At 36.4% G+C, this 21,772-nt stretch overlaps 1 protein-coding gene across 8 annotated transcripts in view; it reads left to right on the forward strand.

Annotated features, from left to right (window-relative positions):
* The window catches only part of Lama2 (laminin subunit alpha 2), a 559,330-nt gene extending 540,268 nt beyond the window's left edge, over positions 1-19,062 (forward strand). For all 8 annotated transcript variants that reach the window (XM_048798152.1, XM_048798156.1, XM_048798128.1 and 5 more), the window contains 7 exons: positions 7,794-7,906; positions 8,222-8,411; positions 10,441-10,596; positions 12,474-12,627; positions 14,980-15,110; positions 17,037-17,259; positions 18,693-19,062. In XM_048798152.1, coding sequence (XP_048654109.1) covers positions 7,794-7,906; positions 8,222-8,411; positions 10,441-10,596; positions 12,474-12,627; positions 14,980-15,110; positions 17,037-17,259; positions 18,693-18,850 — 1,125 coding nt within the window. In that variant the 3' untranslated portion in view covers positions 18,851-19,062. The remainder of the gene's footprint in view (positions 1-7,793; positions 7,907-8,221; positions 8,412-10,440; positions 10,597-12,473; positions 12,628-14,979; positions 15,111-17,036; positions 17,260-18,692) is intronic.
* The last annotated feature ends 2,710 nt before the right edge of the window (positions 19,063-21,772 follow it).

Raw genomic sequence — 21,772 nt, forward strand, 5'->3', positions numbered from 1 at the left:
TTAACCCTCTGGATCTTAATCCAAAGTCTGGCTTGCTATCACTACAGCACGCTGCCTTTACAATGTATTCTTCTTTGAGTAGTCCATTGTGGGATTTTAGAGTATTTGTAGTTTTTCACTATTAGAAACTAAACTCTTGATAAGCACTTCTGTGAATCAAACTTTTTCCATCATTTCTGACTTTTTTAATAGAATAGATTCATGGATGGTGAATTATGAAACCAAAAAGTGAATATGTTTGAGGTTCTCAACACATGTATCTGAATTGCCTTTTCCAGTGGTTATACCCATTTACATTCTTACCACCATAGTGTCAAAGGGGTCAATTTCATGACACTCTCAACAGCACATGATCACATCTATAATCCAGAAGTGGGTGGAACATGTTGTCTTGAGTGTAGATTTGGAAAACTCTTGACCATCTCATTTTCTTCATTGATTTCCGTGATGAAATGGGTTGTTCTGTAAAGCTATGAGCTCTTTATCACTAGAAAAATTATTAAATGACAGGGCAGATAATCATCATTCAGTAAAAGTGGTCATTTACTCCAAGCATAAATTTAGCCTCTGTAAAATGTGAACCTTACACCTACCTGGCTTATTGCATGGAGTTATAGGAGATAATGTATGTGGAAGTTCTTTAAGAATTGGAAGAAGCACATCATCACATAGATACACTGAGGGACCTCTGTCTTTAGTGAGTGATTGGTATGAGTCCATTACTCTGTGGTCATCTTATATTATTTTATTTGATCCTGACAAGCTATTAATTATTTTATTTACAATTTTTGGAAATACTATTAATGTTATCTCACCAAAGAAAATACCAAGGATCACAAAACAAGCAAGGTAAATGCCATCAGTCATGTGGAGTGATTTCCCCCTGAGGTATCAGGAGATCCGCTACAGGGATTTCAGAATGTTCTCTCAGCAATTTTATACCATGACCTCTGTCTATATCTTTCCCCAGCAAAAGGAAGGTTAATGATCCTCCTTATTTTCCCCTTATATTTCTAAGTGTTCCCTAAGCTCAAGAATGTGTTTTCAATTGAAGAATTAAAAACATGATATTTTGACCTTAGAAATAGTCTTTTTTGACCTTAGATCCTCATATGCCTTTATAAAAGGCATCATTTTTGATTTCTAAGGAAATAGACGTTAATTTCTCAACAACACACTTAAAATTATAAACTACAATTGACAAGAGCCCTACAGATATCTGGTGCTGTCCCCTTCTTAGATCTAAGTGTGAATTCCTTATGTGTGATATTTGACGTGGGCTTGCAGCCTTTGCTTGAATATTTCATTGACAAGAATTTTCCAGGGTCGTGATGAGCAGGTTCAAAGTGTTAGAAAGCCATTGGTTATATTGAAGTCAAACTGTATCCCTGTAACTTCCATCTAATGATGGTGCTTCCATAACTAAACACATTAGCATCCTTTCTAATGACCCTTTGAGGTTTCAAAAATAGTTAAGTCTTGTTCTCCCCAGACTAAATATCCCACCTGATCAGATATTCTTTGTATGACCAAATTTATAATCTTAATATCCCAGGAAATCAATACTCCTGAGTTTGAAATATCCCTGTTAAAATATGGCACATAGGACAGACCATACTCCTCAAAAACAGAAGTGACTAGTTCAAGGGACATTACTTCCTCCCTGAGTCTATTATTATTTTTCTATGAATGTACCTGAACTGTTAATGTTTTCAACAGATGCATCATTGCTATTGACTCCTAAATTGGTACCATATTTTCTCAAGGAAACCTCACCCTGTGGGCCTTCTTATCACTAGAATTTCCTTCAGTCAGGTCTCTCATCTTGTACCTGTTGGTTTGGTTTGGACTTTTGGAGAAGACCCCTGCTGGCCTTCAATAATCCCCTTACTTTCCTTAGTGCTCACCAAATGTCATTTTGTAGGTCATCTCAAGAACATCCCTCTGTGGTTTCTAAAAACAACATTTTTCTGGGACTGAAGGTTTTCACTCTTTTCAGTTTTCTTGGAACTTTCTGTTCTAATTCTGGTTTCCCTTTTCTCTTAACAATCTATGGTTTAATTTTTCCAAAAATATAGCATTCGTTGGTAGACAATGACAAAGCCAACTAGTTATGGAGCAGCCCAGTTTGTTGTTCTGGAATGAATAGCAAAGAAGTTACCTAGCTAGAGAAGACCTTAGCAATTCGAACATAGTTCAAGGTTACACACATTAGTGAGAACGGGCACTGAAGCCACTAATGCATCTAAACTCTACCTGCTATTGACTCACTCTTGTACATAGTAATTATTTATGATGTTGTGGTCAGAATTATAATTTTAGAACTTTCTTTATGGAATTGTGTTGTAGAAATTCAGATCGTGGAGCCATACATATCTCCTCTTTTAGTTTAATTTCTTTCTTATTTTCTGTCTTTTTTGGGTGGGGATGTGGAGAGGAGTCTTCTCTTTAAAGGTTACTAAAACTTAAATGTTTAACTTTTTTTTTTTTTTTTTGGTGCTAGGGATTGAACCCAGGGCCTTGTGTGAGGCAAGCACTCTAACAACTGAGCTATATCCCCAGCCCATTAACAATTTATTTTAAATAAGTATTTATTAAGCATCTAGTAAATGCAGAGATGAAGAAGAGAGCATCATTGATAGTGGCAGGGGGCGGCCTTAGCAAGAGTGATAACGTAAGAGTGATAACACAAGAGTAAGTAAGCATTAGCTTTCCTGCAACCACCCATATTTGTTCAATGAACTCTGGCAGGTGCCTGGTCCTCTCTAAATGTAAGGTAACCCATTGAAAGATAAGATAATAATATCTACCTTTGAGGATTATCATGAGGGAAGAAGTTACACATTGCATGCAGAGTCCCTGGTTCATGGTAATACCCCATGGCTCTGTCAATCCTTCTGTGTGACTAGCTAGTTTAATCTTTCATACTTATAGGGTGAGGCAAGCACCAGGGAATATGGGTTGCTGGTGAGTATTCTACTTTTAAGCAATTTCAAACTCCAACATGTAATGGTTAGAACTCAAGTTTCTCATCATTTATAATTCTCAACATTTTCTTTTTTAAATCAAAGTTTATTTAGATTTTTAAGAATTGTCATTTAATAATTAAGACGTACAAGTTAATTTTTGATGTGGAAGTTTCTGGTATATGAGCCCCATATTTGTTCTAGTGCAATTGACAGAAAAGATCTCCTCTTCTTCCTTCTTTTTCTTCTTTACACCCAACCCAGTCAGCAGCTAACAGCAAGAAGACAGCAATTGAAGAGGATCCTGAGAAAACCTTGCCCTGGGAAAAGGATTTTACCATCATGTGGTTAATACATGATAGAACCTTGGAGATTGGAGGGCATTTCATGCATGTTATCTCCTTTGATAGGGCAGAAGCTTATCATCTCTTTGTTCTTCCCTCTTATTTCTTAGCCCATTTAGATAAGCATTTCTGCATATTATTTGCAGATCTTTCCCATTTAGAATCACAGGGAACAGAGGAGTTAAAATTCTGGGGCCTCCAGTATTACAGAAATATGGTGATGTGTCAAAATGTGGCAAGTCCTCTGTGAATCCATGTACTATTTACACCAAGTTCTCACAAGGAGAGTGGCTGTGTGGCTTGTGCAATGCCTGATGCTTATTTTTTTATTTGCATCTTATGGGAAAGTTGAACTGTGAACCTCAAAGTTTAAAATGTGAAAATCAAGAAGAGCAATATAAGGAGCCATGAAGAGGGCTGTGTTGATAAGGGCTCTTTGGGAATTGAGGGGATGAAGTAGGCAGAGAAGGAAAGGATAGAGAAAAAGAAAGTGATTTCTCCAGCAGATGTAATGCTACGACTTTAAAAGCTAAGTACAGTCAAGGCCAAAGGATAAATCGATTGGATACTGATATGTATTTAAAGGAAAAACACACATTCTCTACACTTCAAGGAATCTCTCTTCAGGCATTAGTGTGTAAATATCACTGAAAATGCCCAATACCACCAAAAGAGCTCATGAGCAGGGAGTTAACATAATTCAGTTTTTTTCAATAAACAGCTTGAATAGGAATATTACATTTCAGAACATTAAAGTCAGTATTTAAAAAAAAAATACCTAGTATCTTCCACTGAGTATTCATCCGTAAAGAAAATCATCACAAATAATCATCAGATATGATTTTAGCCCACACTTGTTAGGGAGATAATTGACTTATGAAAGAAGAAAATCATGCAATTTTTATGATGATTTGTCATTTGATGCTTTCAAGAACAAAGATGTCAATTTTCATAAATGCAATTTAAATCTCTGCTCTGTACCTATCTAAATTCAAGGGATGCTCATCAGGGAATCATGTGCTATCTTAAATCCAAATATTTATTTACCAACGCCAACCACCAATCAGAAGTTGAATATGACCACTACTTTACTCTGACTTAGAATTAAATAGGGTGAAAAGATTTTCACCTTATTAATAATGGCATACTCTCCTCTTCCCTGAACATGACTGTTGGAAGCCTGGTTTTCTTCAGAGTCCTCCCCAACCACATTACTGCTCTCATCAACAGACAAACTGCAACATTAGACTCCCCCTCCAAATCCAAGTCAATCTGCCTATAGCTTGTCCAGGGTCAAGCAGATACATTAAAAAGCATATCCAGTTCCCCTTTCATATCTCATTTCCCCCAAAATGTACTTGTAGTATTTTAAAGCATCCCCACAAGGTGGCAGAATTGTAACACGTTGAGATTGATGAGCCTCTACTGAGACTGATTTTTTTTTTTTTTATTGTTTAACACATTTCAGAGATCAGTGTTTCCAAAACAGCATAGGAAAAGCATCACGTCCATAAAGACTCCCCTCAAGCTCTTGTAGGTGAGAGGAGGAAAATTCATCTTGCAATGAGGCATCTTTAAATTGAAATTACCTAATGAGATCTTTCCTCCCACTCCTCTGGCTTAGCTTAGATTTCTATGGGAAGCAGAGTTGAAAATGTCCTTACTGTCAAGATCATTTCATTCTTGTGCATAGTACAGGCATTTTCTGATGCATCTCACATGTTCTCTTTTAAAATGTTAGAAGGGAGAGAGAAGCCGGAGCTGCAGGGGGAGCAGCTCCACCCTCTGGGGGACTGAGAGAGGAGGAAGGGAAGCTGCAGCAACAGCAAGCAAACCTCTGGAACAGCGCTGCCCTGCACCCATCCTGATTTCAAAATCAGATTCAGTTCACCCCAGAGAAGGTGATGCAAAGCAGACATGATTCAGTCCAGGCTCCCTTTAACCAAGCAAGGGGAGAGATCCAGATCGTACCAGAACATTACCACACTAGAGATTAGAGGATTTTCTTCCTCCTTAAATCCTAAAGTAGATACATATAAAAACCCTCTTACACCAGCATTTCTCAGTCCTTTTCCAACTGCCAATTTTATAAAGGAAGGCGTTAGACATTTTATTAAAGCAATATCTATAATATGCATCTGATTGCAAATCGATATTAGTGTCAGTTTGGATGTCCTCAAAGAAGAGTGAATTTACCATCCTGGCTTCTACTTTGAGGTTACCCATTAATCAGTTTGTTCCCACTGGCTGCTACAGCTTAGGCTAATTGGAGTACACCATTATGTTAACCACTGCTTCTGCCTGCTTGTCCAGATCCACCCTTTTCAAAAGAAAAAATGGGAATTTTGAGGAAAGTTCCTCATTTCAAGTAGGGTGCTCATGGTTCTTAGAAGGGCCTTGACAAAGTCCCTGTACTTTTCTGGACAGTTCTTTTCCTAAAATGACTTAAGCAGGGCCACTTCCATCTTGAAAATCTGATAGTATGTGATAAAGAACTGTTGATGAGCTCAGAACCTGTTTTGGAAACACCTGTCTAGCTGGCAAAGTTATCATGGTGTTTGGGCCTCCATGTAACAGATAAAGACAAAAGCTCTCCAGAGCATACAGGTGCCACCAGTAAAGTATCCAATCTTTGCAACTGCCACTGAGATCTGTTTAAAGACCACAATAGAATATGGCTTTATTTTACTCAAAATCAAATATGATTTTCTATGCTTTTCTATTATGTCTACATATAGTAACTGAACAATTAGCTGCAATAGTAACAATAAGAGGATCATAATACTCTGTGGTTTCCTTTTAGGTGACATTATTGCTCCCTAATTCCTCAGTATCCATTGACATTTTCAGTTTCTCCGTTTTTCAAAGATGAAGGTTTAAAGATGTGTTAGTGAAATTCTGTCCCCGTGGACTCACAGCAGATAGGATTCTCTTAGAGGTTTCTGAGAACTGTAGGCTACATGTGTTTTTTGAGAAGGTCCTGTGTACAGGAAATATTGCAAAAGATTGATAAATGATCCCAGTTCTATTAATAGCGTCACTGAGGGCTGAAGCATTAAGCCACCAGAGCCTTTCCATTTGTGCTCTCACTGTGGGCAGTGGAAATAAGGTGCCGTGAGGAGCATTTTTCCTTCCTACCCACTGGGTTTTTGCATTGCTATATGAATTTTAGCCGCAGTCTGCTCTTTATAACTGACCATCTCCTGGGAAGCAAGAAGAGAAATACTTCCACGAAGACCAATTTTACAGCATTTCGAAACACTTTAAGCCCTTTACCTGCTGTGGCAGAGTGTTGCATTTGACTAAACTCAAGAGAAAAGAGAACAAGGCTATTCCTCAAGTAAAGATTCCTTGTGTGCTGATGAGTCATCTCAGAGGTACATTGGAACACTCTGCATCCAAAGCAAGCCCTGGGCTGTTTGGAAACCTCTGCTGACTCAGCACTCACTGGGGCAGTGGTCCATCCAGAGCTATTAAGCTCAGATCTTAAAAACAGATGTGCTGGGCAGAGTGCACAGGTTATTGATTTTCTCATGTACTGCGTGTTCTAAAAGACGTCTTAAGCTGCCTGTACATGGAGCTATCTTGTGAAAATAGAGAACAGGGAAAGAGGTTTGTGGATTTGGTCATATGCAGAGCCTTGATTACTGGATTGTTTGCTATGGTAGCCTAATATGATACACATAGCCAGGATCGATTGTATAATTTGCAAGGTTCAATGCAAAATGAAAACGTAGGGCCCCCTGATCAAAAACTGTTCAGGATTGCAAGATGGTGAGGGCAGAGCATTAAACCAAGTGACAGCACGGCTCTGTACCTAGCTGTCCCTCTTAAGCACCCCAGGAACCTCATCTTTGAACAGGAGCAGTGGAAATGGTGTATGGTAGTTTACATTAAAAAAAAAATGTGCTGGGTTGCCTAGCAACTGACTAAGGACCTGAATGGGCTGACTTGCAGGTTTAGATACACCATCTTGAAAGTCTAAATTCATGGCAACCTCTTAGTAGACTGATAATTTTTAAGGAAAAGTAATATAGTGGGAGATGGAAATGGGAGGGCAGAAAGGAACACTTTCTCCTACTCTTATAATGCAGGTGGCTAGCTTGTTATTTTCCTTGTTCAATCTTCCAAGAATAAGATTCTTCATAAGTGAAATAAATGTGAAGAAGAAATTATAGTTTCCTCTGAAATATAAACAAGATTTTTCCTTAGAGGATAATGAAAATATGAATTAATCAATAAATTTTTGAGCACACTTATTTAGCAATTCAAGGGTGTGATATAGAAAAACTGATTCACATTCACTGAGCATTTAATAATAAGTACCTGCTATGCTATAGATTACAGAGATGAATAATAGTTTTTATTCTTAAGGAATTTATACCTAGACATGAAGATAATATGTAATAAACAAATAGCAGTGTTGCCTATTTAAAAAACAGACCTCATAATCACCTCTCTTTCTCTCCTTGGTGTTTTATAGGGACCTTGTGCTGCAGAATCAGAACCAGCTCTTTTGATGGGGAGCAAGCAGTTCGGACTTTCAAAAAACAGTCACATTGCAATTGCCTTTGATGACACAAAAGTTAAAAACCGGTGTGTATTATTCTGAGATATTGCCCAAGAACTGGTAAATGAAGTATTGAAAAGTCGTGTTTAATCAAATTTCATCAACTACATTTACTAATTAATGAAATTTTTTTTATTTACTTTTAATTTTCTGAGTACAGCAGAGAATAGAATTATATTTGTCTGGGCCTAAAGAGCTCCATTTAGGAGTAGCCCAGGCAAGCCCCATCAGAGAAGATTTTACCTATGTTATGAAAATAAACCCAGAAGTTGACACCCCTCCATCTTAGCATAACAATTCTCTTATTTTCCTCTTTCCCTTCACATGCTTGAATTTCACAGCCTTACAATTGAGTTGGAAGTGCGAACCGAAGCTGAATCAGGCTTGCTTTTTTACATGGCTCGGATCAATCATGCTGATTTTGCTACAGTTCAGCTGAGAAATGGATTGCCGTACTTCAGTTATGACTTGGGGAGTGGTGACACCAACACCATGATCCCCACCAAAATCAATGATGGCCAGTGGCACAAGGTAACCATGCCCAGGACTTGGCAACCCTCTCTGCAGGGGTCCGGGTGGCAGCCATGGGTGTTCCCGTGGTGCCAGCACTATTTTGCCAGTGCAGGCACTAACCCTCATGCTGCTGGAATGTGGCAGAGGTTAAAAATAAAGTAAATGCTGTATACCACTTGCACAACCTTGGAAAATGTGATCCTATCCTGGGTAGGTTAATATTTGACCACTTACAAACCTGATCATGGTACTCCAGGGTTCTGCCATTGTTTCACGACTGTGGCTCCCGAACATATGTCCACAAACTGGGCCAAGGGGTTGAAGACATTCTCACTGCTCTGAGTAAGAATTATAAGATAATTATAAGATACAGCATGTGTTAATCATGAAGCTTTGGGTAGTCGATGTAGAGGAATAATATTTATTTTGAGATTATATGTTCCTATTTCGAAGGTACTGTAATAAAATTTGGCCAAAGTAAAATTTGGCTACACTCAGATGGGGGCTTAAGACTTGGGGGGTCTGAAAACCAAGAGTCTGGGAATCTCTGCAGTGTTGTGTTTAAAGGACCCTAAGGTACCATTTCCACCGATAGTCATTTGGAACAACTTTAAAAGGTTGGCCTTACACCCAGAAACTGGTGCTATTATGGGCACAGAAGGCTCATTTGACAGCTTACAATCGTCTTTGGCATGACCACAAGTAGATAATATACTGCCTGATTAAAACAAAAACTCAAAATTTGTCTCTGCACCTGTGATACCCTATTAAGTAAAGTTTCCCTGGGTAGACCAATAAAATATTTAATTTTCAGAGCAGGATATTATTAGATGTTGGATTTGATGTGTTAACCTACTTTGACTTGTCATACCATATAGAAAGCCAAAGAACATTAAAAAAAAAAATACAATACAAACTCCAAGTCAACCAATTTGTCTCAGAAATAAGAAATGCAATCTTTATATTTGATTGGAAGTTTATGGATAGCAAATAGTGATCTCAATGGAGGGGTTCCCATTAAGATTTATTCTTATCTCTGGTTAATGGGATAATAAATATGATACTTGAGAAAAAGTCACATTTGATGCCATAAAAAGGTTAGGATTAAGAGAGGAACTTAAATATGATAATTACCCAAATTAAAAGCAGATTTTATTTTTGAAGATTTTAAAATTACTTCCCAAACTAGAATAGATACCTATAAAATGAGTGTTAAATTACCCTAGTCCTGATCCAGATTCATTTTTAAGCCATCATTGGGCCCCGCATTCCACAGGCTTACATAATCCCCTGGTTAAATTTAGATTCTATACTCAAGCCATTTTTCACACCCCTTCTTTTATTCTGTCCTGGAAGATACTTCCTTAACTGCCATAAATTCAGCATCGGTAGGGTTTCCATCTTCCTCCCTGACTTTGGACTAATCAGCTGCTGCAGAAATTACAGTACCTCCCCTATGCACTGCTCTCCTTCTAGTTCTGCACACAAGAAAGGCCTGTAGCAAGTATTCAATGGCATTAGGAGTACAGGTTTTGCTCAAATTAATACATTATTACAACTAGACACGAATTTTGCAGCTCACTTAATTCACATCAGTGCTATCAGTCTGCAAGTTTTCATACAACACGCCTATCTCTTGAGATGTATGCACACTTGGAAAGCTCTAGAAGCAACTTCAATCTAAAACTTACCCAGAAAAAGGTTGTGACTTTTCAGTAATGATAGTCATGGGAAAGACAAAGTTTGAAATATTATGTTAAATGGGTGTATACTCCTTTATGTTACACCTTAGCCCATAAATTATTTCACCTTTTCTTATGAATATCACACAAGTTCTTATGTCTTTTTAAATTTTTTTTTTAGTTGTAGATAGACCTTTATCTTATTTATTTATAAGTGGTGCTAAGAATCGAACCCCGTGTCTCACACATGCCAGGCAAGTGTGCTACTGCTGAGCCACAGCCCCAGCCCCAAATTTTTATGTCTTATACTGTGCATAATTGAAATTCATTCAAGATTGGCATTAATGACTTTTTCAATTTTGTAGATTAAGATTGTGCGAATTAAGCAAGAAGGAATTCTTCATGTAGATGATGCCTCCAACAGAACCATCAGTCCCAAGAAAGCAGACATCCTGGATGTTGTGGGAATGCTGTATGTTGGTGGGTTACCCATCAACTATACCACCCGAAGAATTGGTCCAGTATGTGTCAGATTCCTTCCTTGTTGCCTAAATATCTAAGTCACTTATTTATATATGTATTTTTAAATTGTTAGATCATGTGGGCTCGTGATCATTTACAGGTGGGTTGGAAATCATCTTTCTTAAGAAGTGATGGAAAGTTTTCTAGGAAAATTTAACTGTGAGAGGTAATGTCACCAAGCACTGTGCGTGGACCCTGGAGCCCAAGTCCTTTGCTTTAAATATTTGCCTAAATATTTTTTTTTTTAAAGAGAGAGAGAGAGAGAGAGAGAGAATTTTTTAATATTTATTTTTCAGTTTTTGGCTGACACAACATCTTTATTTTATTTTATGTGGTGCTGAGGATTGAAACCAGCGCCCCATGCATGCCAGGCGAGCGCGTTACCGCTTGAGCCACATTCCCAGCCCAGATATTTGCCTAAATATTGACTGACAAGCTGTATGACCTTGAATGTCTTTCTTTAACAAAGTTCCCTCTTTTGCAAAATAAGGTAATGAAAGTACCAGAGTTGCTGTAAAGATGAAATGAGGTAATATATTTTAAGTATTTGAAAGAGAACCAGACATGTAGAAAACACTGGATAAGGAAGATAAAGATGAAGGTGTGCATGATACCATTTCAGGACTAGAGACTTAGTGATTATGGAGAAATATAGTATTCAAAGACTACTTATTCAATTTCAGATTCAGAATTTAAAGTCCTCACAATTTTATGAATCAATATTCACAAAATAATTTTTTCCTCAGACCTTGTATCCTGGTTTACTTTAAAAAATGTAATTCTGAGCAGCACGGGGCATCATTGTTTTTAGAGAATGCACTAGATACAAGTGTGATACATTTCTATAGTCAAATTAGAGCACATGATAGCTTTATTCATTTGTCAAAGACAATTGCCCTTTGCAGTTGTAATTCTCAGCATTTGGCTTTTCTTGTGAATGATTGCTTTTTTTCATAGCTGTCAGATATGCTACCTACATCTATCAAAATAAGAGTCTCTGAAGTGATAACAGCAAAAAGTGACTAACTTGAATTCCTAAAACCAGATTAAATATAATAGTGCAGCTGGGTGTAGTGGCACACTCCTGTAATCCCAGCGGCTCAGGAGGCTGAGACAGGAGGATCACAAGTTCAAAGCCAGCCTCTACAATAGTAAGACACTAAGCAGCAACTCAGTGAGACCCTGTATCTAAATAAAATACAAAAAGGGTGGGGGATGTGGCTCAATGGTTGAGTGCCTCTGAGTTTAATGCCCAGTACAAGATAGATAAATAGATAGATAGATAGATAGATAGATAGATAGATAGATAGATAGATAGATGTGCAGAGTATGATTGAGTTATTTCCAAATTCCTTAAAGCACAAATGTTTCATGCAAACTCCTGAGTTTTATGAGTGTATGTATTTTCTTAGGGGATGGCCCATTGAGTTCATTATTTTCAAAAGGAACAAGCACTAAACCAAACCTAATTGCTTTTTCAGACAGAATTTTATATAGATCACAACAAAATGTATATATAGTGAGATTAATAAATTATTATTAGGAACATCAAATCAGCAACATAAGATATACATCAAAAGCTACAATACCTGTGCAGAGCACATAGTTCTTTCAAAGCAATGGTCACATAATACAACATAGTATGCAGTCTTTAGAAAATCAGACAGTCCTGTTGGATATAACCTAGTGGAGAAGCACAACACAAGATTCTCAGAAGCCACGCAGTCCTGGGGTGATACAGACCCAGGCATCTCTGACAGATGCTCTAAGACAACAGACCCAGGTCTCCATGCACCAAGGATCCCAGAAATGATTGTATTACACATAAAGACAAAATTCTGCTAAAACTTGGCATTTGTTTCTTCTGCCCGTTTAGGTGACCTACAGCATTGATGGCTGCATTAGAAATCTTCACATGGAAGAAGGCCCTGTTGATCTTGAACAACCGACCTCTAGCTTCCATGTTGGGACCTGCTTTGCGAATGCTCAGAAGGGAACCTATTTTGATGGGACAGGTTTTGCCAAAGCAGGTGAGGCTCTTCCTTTTCCTTCCTATTGAATATTCACTATGTATAAATACTAACTTCTTCCCTGTACCAAGAAGTAAAAGTCCCAGAATCCCAAACTAATCCTCTTTGTTGAAACTTGACATGAATTTCTAGAACTAACAAAAAATGCCCCTTAAAAATTCACATCCTCTTAAAAATTCACATATCTACTAAAAATATTTTTTAAAAATTCACATATCTGATTATGATAAGGACTAATAGAAAAAATACAATAAAAATTTAGTTGGAGAGTTTATTTTATGTCCCTCATTAAAGACCAATAACAGTAAAATAAATGTAATTCTGAAGAAAAGCTCCGTAAGTTTACACTATGTGATTTCTCTATCTTCCAGTTTTCCCTGTCTGCCTTTCTAGATATATGACACTATTTTTCTTTCTTCTTCTTCAATTCTTTGCCAGGCTCCATTTTTTGATATATACACACACATTCACACTGCACAGATACCTATACTTATTTCTTACTGACAGTGGGAAAAAACTTAAGACTAACTTCTCTTTAATAATAATAACAACAACAACAAAAAAAAAACTCTGATATTAACATACATTAAGATAGAATGTGCAATACTATGGTTTTCATAGACACATGTATTTGTTCATTAAAAAATTATAAATACCTAATACGTGAAAAATTTTATGGGAAACAGAAATTAAGATGTAGTTCCTTCCTTTAATAATATATTGTCAATACGTAAGATATAATTTGCTCAAAAATCACAAGCAGACAAGTAAAAATGATTCAAAACTATAAAAGCAAAGTTCTATAGATAATAAGAAGAAAGATTAATTTGGGTTGAAAAATCAGAAAAGTTTTAAGGAAGAATTCACATCTAAGTAAAGATTTAGAAGACAGGTGGGACATTCCCATACTAAAGTTGTGAGAGGTGGAAGATTAGGACCCTGTCACAAAGCTTAAGTGGGAAACATCGCCTATGCAGAAACAGAAATCAGAAAAACACATGTTAAACACTGAAACATTGGTTGTGTTAAACCCTAAATTTCATGTGCTGTGGAAATCCAAATGCTTTCCCAAGACTTCTGCAAATTCAGATGGCTAGCATTCTCTCCTTCAGAAGTGACGGCAAGCTTCAATTGCAGCCTCTGTAGCTAATGGAATGATTTACCATCCAGCAGAGCTCCTTTGGTTCTGGTTCAAACTGGACCAGAAAATTAATCACTTCCCTAATTTTCAACAATTTCTCTTCTTCTCCACACAGCACAGTATAATTTACATAAGACCTGGTGGTCCAAGGAGATTACTTCACTGGAAAACACAACTTCAATTTAACCTTTGACTTCTTTGTTCTTTAAAGCTTGCCAGCCATCCAATCACTGGAGAGTTTTTATTGGCCTCTACACGCCCTCTGTCCTTAGCTGAACTGTTCCATGTCATCCTTCTCTTTTTACTTTTCCCTTTCTGTTTTACTTTGCAAAATAACTCAGCTTCTTCTACCCTTGACTTTTTAAAACTGCTGTAAATCCACCTTTGCCCATCCAGAACCATCCAGCTTATCAGAACAGTCTTTCACATAATAGGTTTCACCCTTCACTATCAATGGTTGTGGTTATACGCTGAATTTATTTCTTGTCTAAATAAATAGAAGACATACAGAAATTTTCCATGAGTCCTTTCCTAATATGTCATGCAGTTCATTTAGCCTAGAATAATCACTTTGTTTATATGAGAACTACCTTAAATACATGTTAAAAGACTAAATAAATCAATCGATCAAATACATAAAATTATAGAGAAAAGAATTAATTAGTGAACTAGAAAAGTCATTTATAATCCAGAATCTTCTCATCAAAAATTGTATTTGCAGTTTCTATCTTTATTAATAAAATATTTAGTAACTTGTATAGTCTTTCAGATCATGTGGTATCATTTAGAATGCCTCAATAAAATTTTACTCATTAGTCTTTGAAATGCTTAGTCCAACAGACTTCTACACAATAATCCTACCTAGCTTTAAGGTTCTTTGATTCAGTCTCAGTGTGTGTTCATTAATTCATTAATTCAAAAAATATCTATTAAACTTCCAATATATGCTAGATATTTTGATATGCCCAGGAATAAAATGTTGAGCAATATAGACAATCTATACCCTCATTCTGGAAGGAAAGGCAGCCAAGAAAATAAGCTAAAACTATACAATATAATACTAACACAGTGGTGGAGGGATAGGTCTGGAACTTCAGCCTCAGTTAGGTAGCATGAATTGAAATCTAGTAAAACCAATATACTATACAAATTTAAATTAGTAATGCCTACACTCTAATGCACATTAAAAAAAAAAACACTTTATTTTACAGTTGGTGGATTCAAAGTGGGATTGGACCTTCTTGTAGAATTTGAGTTCCGCACAACCAGAACAACTGGGGTTCTTTTGGGAATCAGCAGTCAAAAAATGGATGGGATGGGAATTGAAATGATTGATGAAAAGGTGAGTGACAGCAACCCAAACACTATTTTGTTTATGACATCATTGTTCATGTGTCGTGAACTCCATTTTGAAATCTTGACATTTTCTTTATTGTCAGAAAGCTTGATTGTCTTTTTCTATTCTTCTGGATTATCTCAATTTGTGTGTTTTCAGCATATATATTCTGTAGGCCAGTATAAACTTTAAATGTGTTAAGCCTACAGCAAGGCAACTGGATTGACCAATTATGGAACAAATCATTTTTTAACTCAAGCTCTTACTATGTTGTCCTAAGTATTCTGTTAGTCTCCTCTCCATGAACATGGTCTATGGAACTGTTGATTCCAGTGGAACAAAAGGAAGAGGTTTGGATCATCTATAATCAGTCTACCTCCTATTAAAGGGTAGGCGTCTCTTAGAAGACAGGATGGGCAACATTTCAGTTTCTCAATTTTTATTTAAAAGTGTCCAGATACTATTTTAAAAAAAAAAAGAACAAACTTATAAAAGTGTTTTGTCAGTTTGCTGACTGTGGATAATCTAGTTCTAAACACCCCTTTAGTCCCTGCATGCCTATGACCAACAACCTGCAGTGAGATGACCTGTTTATATATACTTTGTACTATAGGGATCTAGCAAAAAGAGGAGGCAAAGAAAGACATCTCACAAGTTTTCTATTTGGATATTAGCTTCAACTCTGCACATATACTGCACACCCCCATGGCCCCCCACTTAAAATGCTATTGCCTCCAAAGAAGAAAAATTACATAGTGACTTAAAATACATATTCCTTTGCCTCCTCTCTCCTTGTCCACAGTCTTCAAACCACCCACAAAGGCAACATAACAACAACCACCAAAAAAAAAAAAAAAGATCTAGAAGTTTATAGGTAAAAAAAGGATGAATAAATAAGCCACACTTAGTAGTTTTGTCAAATTTGTAAACATACTTTTTCTACACCTTTTTAAGCTTTACCACTTGCTCATAACCTTGGTAGTATTGATGTGTCCATGTATCATGTGGTTTCTCATCAGGTTCCTTCAACATGCACAATCCTGTGATTACAAACTCCACTCAGTATACTAAACTCCTTGCCAACATTTACATCATTGAACATTTTATAAACTTTCCTACTATTTACTTGCACTTTTAATCTTTTTACAAAACTGTATTTCTTTTCGTTCACCTTGTCAAATGCATTGCCAAATTGACTGTTTTTAATATTCCAATATGTTTCTTTTCTTCATCAGCTTCAAAAGAATTCTGACTTCTCAAATTTCAGGGTCCTAGCCGCATTACTAAAAACAGATTTTTCTCATTTAAACAAGAACTTCTAATCTAAGTTCTTCATTGTTAGGAATTTAACTGGCCTTCTGGCTCAGGTCTTTGGCACCTGTGACATGAAACGTGCCTCCAAAAGTAATTTATGTAACTCATTCCTGTATGTAAAACAGAATCCATGAAGGAAAACAAATACAATTAAAACATCAAGCGTTTAAATTTTTTAAAATCCTTTAAAGTGAATTTGTAAACCAATTAATAGATCACTTTTTAAACAACATCTTTTAAGAAAGTTTTATAAGGTTCACTGAGAACTCTCACACTCTAAAAAAATGTGTGGTTATTTTTCTGTGTATACTATATCCTTTTATTTTTTTTAAATGCCTGATTTCAGACTTTTCTGAAAACAGAGCCAGCTTCTTGTACCTTGTCTATTAATACCAACGATGCCCAAAAGCAAAGAACATAATTTGTGACTCTAGGTGATCAGATTCATATTTTAATTTCTGTCAAGTTTTTAAATATGTTTAATATGTCCCAGTTGTGTTCACTTCAAATGCTTCCAGGTGACATCTTTCCTAGAGACCTGATCATTTTTGCTCTGTGAACCATCATGACTCCCCTCTAATGAAACCATCCGGGACTGTTCACTTTCCTACTTTCTAGCTTATGTTTCATGTGGATAATGGTGCTGGCCGATTCACTGCTGTCTACGATGCTGGGATCCCAGGATATTTGTGTGATGGACGATGGCACAGAGTCACAGCCAACAAGATCAAACACCGCATTGAGCTCACAGTAGATGGGAACCAGGTGGAAGCCCAAAGCCCAAACCCAGCATCTACATCAGCTGATACAAATGACCCTGTGTTTGTTGGAGGTTTCCCAGGTAATGATTGGCTACTCCAGTCAGAATTTCTTTGCACTATTATGTTTGTGGTTTTGAAACATTTATATTTGTATGAGCATGTCCAAAAATGTGTGCCTAAGTACACTTGCTTCTTAATTTTAAGAATCCCCTCACAAATATAACACTTTACCTCAAATTTCCAGTCTATAAAATGAGCATATTACTTATATAGAACACATGGGACTGAACTTTTCATGATGGTCCCCAAAGTTTCATCCAAGAAGAAGTGAAACCTAGAGGAAATGAGTTTGACTTATAAAAGATATGAAGCATTTAATAGCAATTGAGGCCAGAGTTGGTGTTCTTTCTGAATTTTTTTAAAATTAATATACCAGAGGGATCATAAAATGTTGTGGAACTTATTTCCTCAAGTTCTGGAAATCATTGGGTTAAATATAGCTAATTTCCCCCTTAGGTTATTATAGAGTTTATATTTATCTTACAGAGAAACCCAAGCAATAAATCTGCATTCAAAATCTTTCTCCAGAACATTAAATATAGCCTGTGAACCACAGAGAGTTGCCTAAAGTGCCCATAAGCAAGAGTCGTCCACTTCATGAGAAATAAACCCAGTTCCCCTTAATAAGTACTATAATAACCCAAACCCCTAGAATGGTCTTTCATCATTTTGGCAAGAGGAACTTTTGTCCTCATTTATATAAATCTCCTTTGCACAACATACACAATTTATAGTTTTCAGTAGTAGTCGACAAAGCAAAAGATATAAAAGTAAACGAGGAATAGTTGAGAGCTCCCCTTTCCTACTTGATTCTGGATTTTAAAAAAGACCTACTTCTTCAACCAAGATAAACCCTCTTTTCCATTCACAGTCATGAAATGAGGTCCCAGTTAGCACCAAGTCAGCCTGCTGACAGATGGCCCTCCTTAATAAAGAGAAGAAAATTTTATGTGTGCTTGCAACTTACTGAACATTTTGAGATTTATTTTTCCAATATAAGAAGTGATAAAGTCACCTTTTAAAACCAATCTATATCCTGATTCAATATTTAAAATATTTGATGTTACTTTGTTTCATTAAGTAAAACTTTATAGTTTTAAGTCACCACTGTAATTTTTTTCATTCCAATCCACATTATTTGTTTGATGTCTTCAAATGCATAATTCCAGATGTTTCCATATTTCAAAAGTTGGTATTTCTCTATAAATCCAGTAAACCAAAAAAAAAAAATGCCTAACTTTATACAAGACAGTGTTCCAATTTATTCTTAAACTAACTATTGACTTTTAAAGAAGTTTTTAGTATTTAATGCAGCAACATTTCAAAACTGAACCCTCAGGGCTGGAGATGTAGCTTAGTGGAAGAGCTTGTCAGCATGTGGGAAGCTCTAGGTTTCATCCAGAAAAGCCAAAAACAAAATAAAAATCCTAAACTCTCTTTTTTGTCTTTTCAGCTGGCCTCAACCAGTTTGGCCTGACAACCAACATTAGATTCCGAGGTTGCATTCGATCCCTGAGGCTCACCAAAGGCACCGGGAAGCCATTGGAGGTTAATTTTGCCAAGGTGCTAGAACTAAGGGGTGTGCAACCTGTATCATGCCCAGCTGACTAATAAAAATAAGCTCAAATCCCAGAAGCATCCATTAAAATAAGTATATCGACTCAAACAACTCTGTTTTACCTATATATATTAATGCAACTAATTTGTGCCCATATATCGAATTCTTTCTATATACAGATGGTGCTAATTCAGACCCCAGATTGAATTTCAATTCAAGTTCTTTCTCAAGTTTATGAATATTAAACCTACTATTTCATTCTAAATAACTGCTTGCTCTGTGTGATTTTTAAAAATAAAAGGCAACTGACCATAATTTATTGTATTTGCAGCATGTCGGTCATTTCAGGAAAAAGAACTCAGATGTAATTTGTGAAGGAAACATAAAAAAAAAATTACTTCTATTAATATTTTTATCATCAATTTCCAAGCTTTGGCTTTCTGTCCAAGCCATTGAAAACAAGTGGATTTGGCATGTGTGATTAGAAGGAAATCAGCTCTCCTACTCCCTGTGTTTGTAAAAGCATTAGCAAATCATTTCTCTGATCCAAGTTCATTATTAGAGCATTTAACTAGCCATCTGAGTGAATACCTTTTTATGCTGGAGGATGATAGTATAGATCAGATTCAGGCCAGAGAGCTTGTTTACTTGATTTTCTTGTTTGATAATGATTTATAGGCTTTGGGGACATACCAGAACCAAGCTGCAGAATGACAATTAAGCATACATTTCATGCCACAGTATTGAGGCTTTGGGCTCTTTACCTTACAGTGAATGTTGCAATCTACACTGCAGTGGACGGGACCCATGCAGAGATGCATCTTCACTTACCAGCAAGCAATCAACCTGAAAGGCATAATTCACTGAGGCTTTTTGATTTGTCATTTGACCAAACAAATTTATATCCTAAAAAAAAAATTCTGTATATTCTTCTCCTTTTACTTACTGTTTCAATCATCTTGAAAGGGGCCTGTGAAAAGACTAGCCTAGATTTTATTCATCAGCTGAAGAAGGAAACATTTCATTTGCTGTATTCAGAAAAACAATGGTTGTAGACTAGTAATTCAGAACACTTAAATGAACAGAAGACTTCCCTTACTATGGAAATTTTAGCTAACGGAGAATATGTACTCCCACGGTGTTATATGATGTTATCCACAGGGACATGAAAGGTGCTATTTTGTAATCAAGGTGATGGTGAACCTGCTCTTAGCTTTTTGCCATTGGCTCAATACAGTTTGTCCACAGGATTTCATTCTAGAACAAGAAATTCTCAACCTTGGCTCAGATTTTCAGAATATTGCCTTGGAATTAAAAACAAAACAATACAACTGGTGCCTGGTGCAGCAATTCTGATTTGGTTTAGCACACACCCTGGATATGAGGACTTTTAGAGACCTTCCCAGACAATTCTAAAGTGCTGTCAAGAATAAAAATCTAAAATACTAACATGAAAAATTATCTACCTGTCAACAGTTTTATAGTCACTCGAGAGTGAAACTGTTAGTTCTATCTTCGCCATTTCTACACACATAAAAAATATATTCTATTGGATCAAGTTAGCCTTTTAATCAACCTTTAAGCAATAAAGTGAAAACCAATGTTTTAGAAGTAAAACCATTGCTTCTACAGTAAACACTGACATTAACTGTAGGGCTTATTGTGGGTATTCAGTGGGATAAAGAAGAATAACAATGCTAAATTCCTTAAATTAAAAGCTAATGCTTATCTTTCTTGAGTCCTGTACAGAAAAATAAATAATTATGAAAGCAAAGATATTTTATGGGTATTCCCAGCCCACTGAAGTCAATTTGTAGACAAATGACAAATGGTAGAATTTGAAGCAACCGCTGCTATCAATGAATATCATTCTCAATTCTGGCTAGATATTACATGTGACTTAGTGCTTAAAAAACAAAATAAAACCTCTTTATATCTGAGTGTCAACCCAGACCAATAAATCATAATTTATGGATAGGGCCATGACACTGGCATTTTCTAATGATCCCCTAGTTGATGCTAATATGTGACTAAGAACCCTGGGCTCCAGCCACTTCCACATTAGGAGGAGGAATTAGAGGGAAGCAGGGGAATTTGATGGTGTGTGCAAAGTTCCACTTTAATAAAATTTTCCCATGTGACCCCAAGAAAGTTGAATCTGGCCCCTAGCAGAATTTACTGAATTAAGTTTCGGCAAGATCTCTCCATACTCCATATTCGTTCGTGAATTTCTATTGACAAATATCGTTCCTGTTTTAAGATCAGAAATAGAATATTTGAATTCATTTTTTAACCTCAAAAAAACAAATTAATTTTTATCCCCAAACAATATAAAATGTTTTCTTTACTCTTATCTTCTCAATAATTTCCTCACCCGCTGCCACCCACACCAATCATGAAGAAAGCAGAATATTTGTCATTTATTTTCCAAACACCCACTCCTACCAGGTTGTCAGCCTACTTTAAAAAGGTGCTTGGCACTTTAGAAGAAAAACAGTCATGAGGGGACTTTTATTGAAGTTACCATGGTGAACACCGCTGACAAAGGAAAATAAAGAAGAGAGCGGATTTCAGCCCCAAATCACCAGAACACTGACAGACACTTAATGCTTCAATTAGCAGTTTTAAATTCTTCTGCATTGATTTAGCCTATTGTCCCCAAATACAAAACCCTTCTGGATTTTTCCACTTACCAAAGGAAAAGACTACTTAGACAAATTGAAAATCTCTTGATTTTTATGTGAATTATTTACTAAATGATTTTGTGTAGAAACTTTGTAAATATGATTTAACATGAAAACAAAACATGACAGTCAATCAAGGACAAAGTGTAGTCCTCTTTACTACCAATTGGAAAGAATGTGACTTATGGCTGATGCGACTTCTTTTGCTCATGTTTCATTGTCTTTTCATCTCTGTTTGATCTAGAAAGTGATGCAAACATAGGTACTTTCTTCACTGGCTTGATGGCAATT

Source organism: Marmota marmota, unplaced genomic scaffold (genome assembly GCF_001458135.2).
Source record: "Marmota marmota marmota unplaced genomic scaffold, marMar, whole genome shotgun sequence".
Lineage (NCBI taxonomy): Eukaryota > Metazoa > Chordata > Mammalia > Rodentia > Sciuridae > Marmota > Marmota marmota.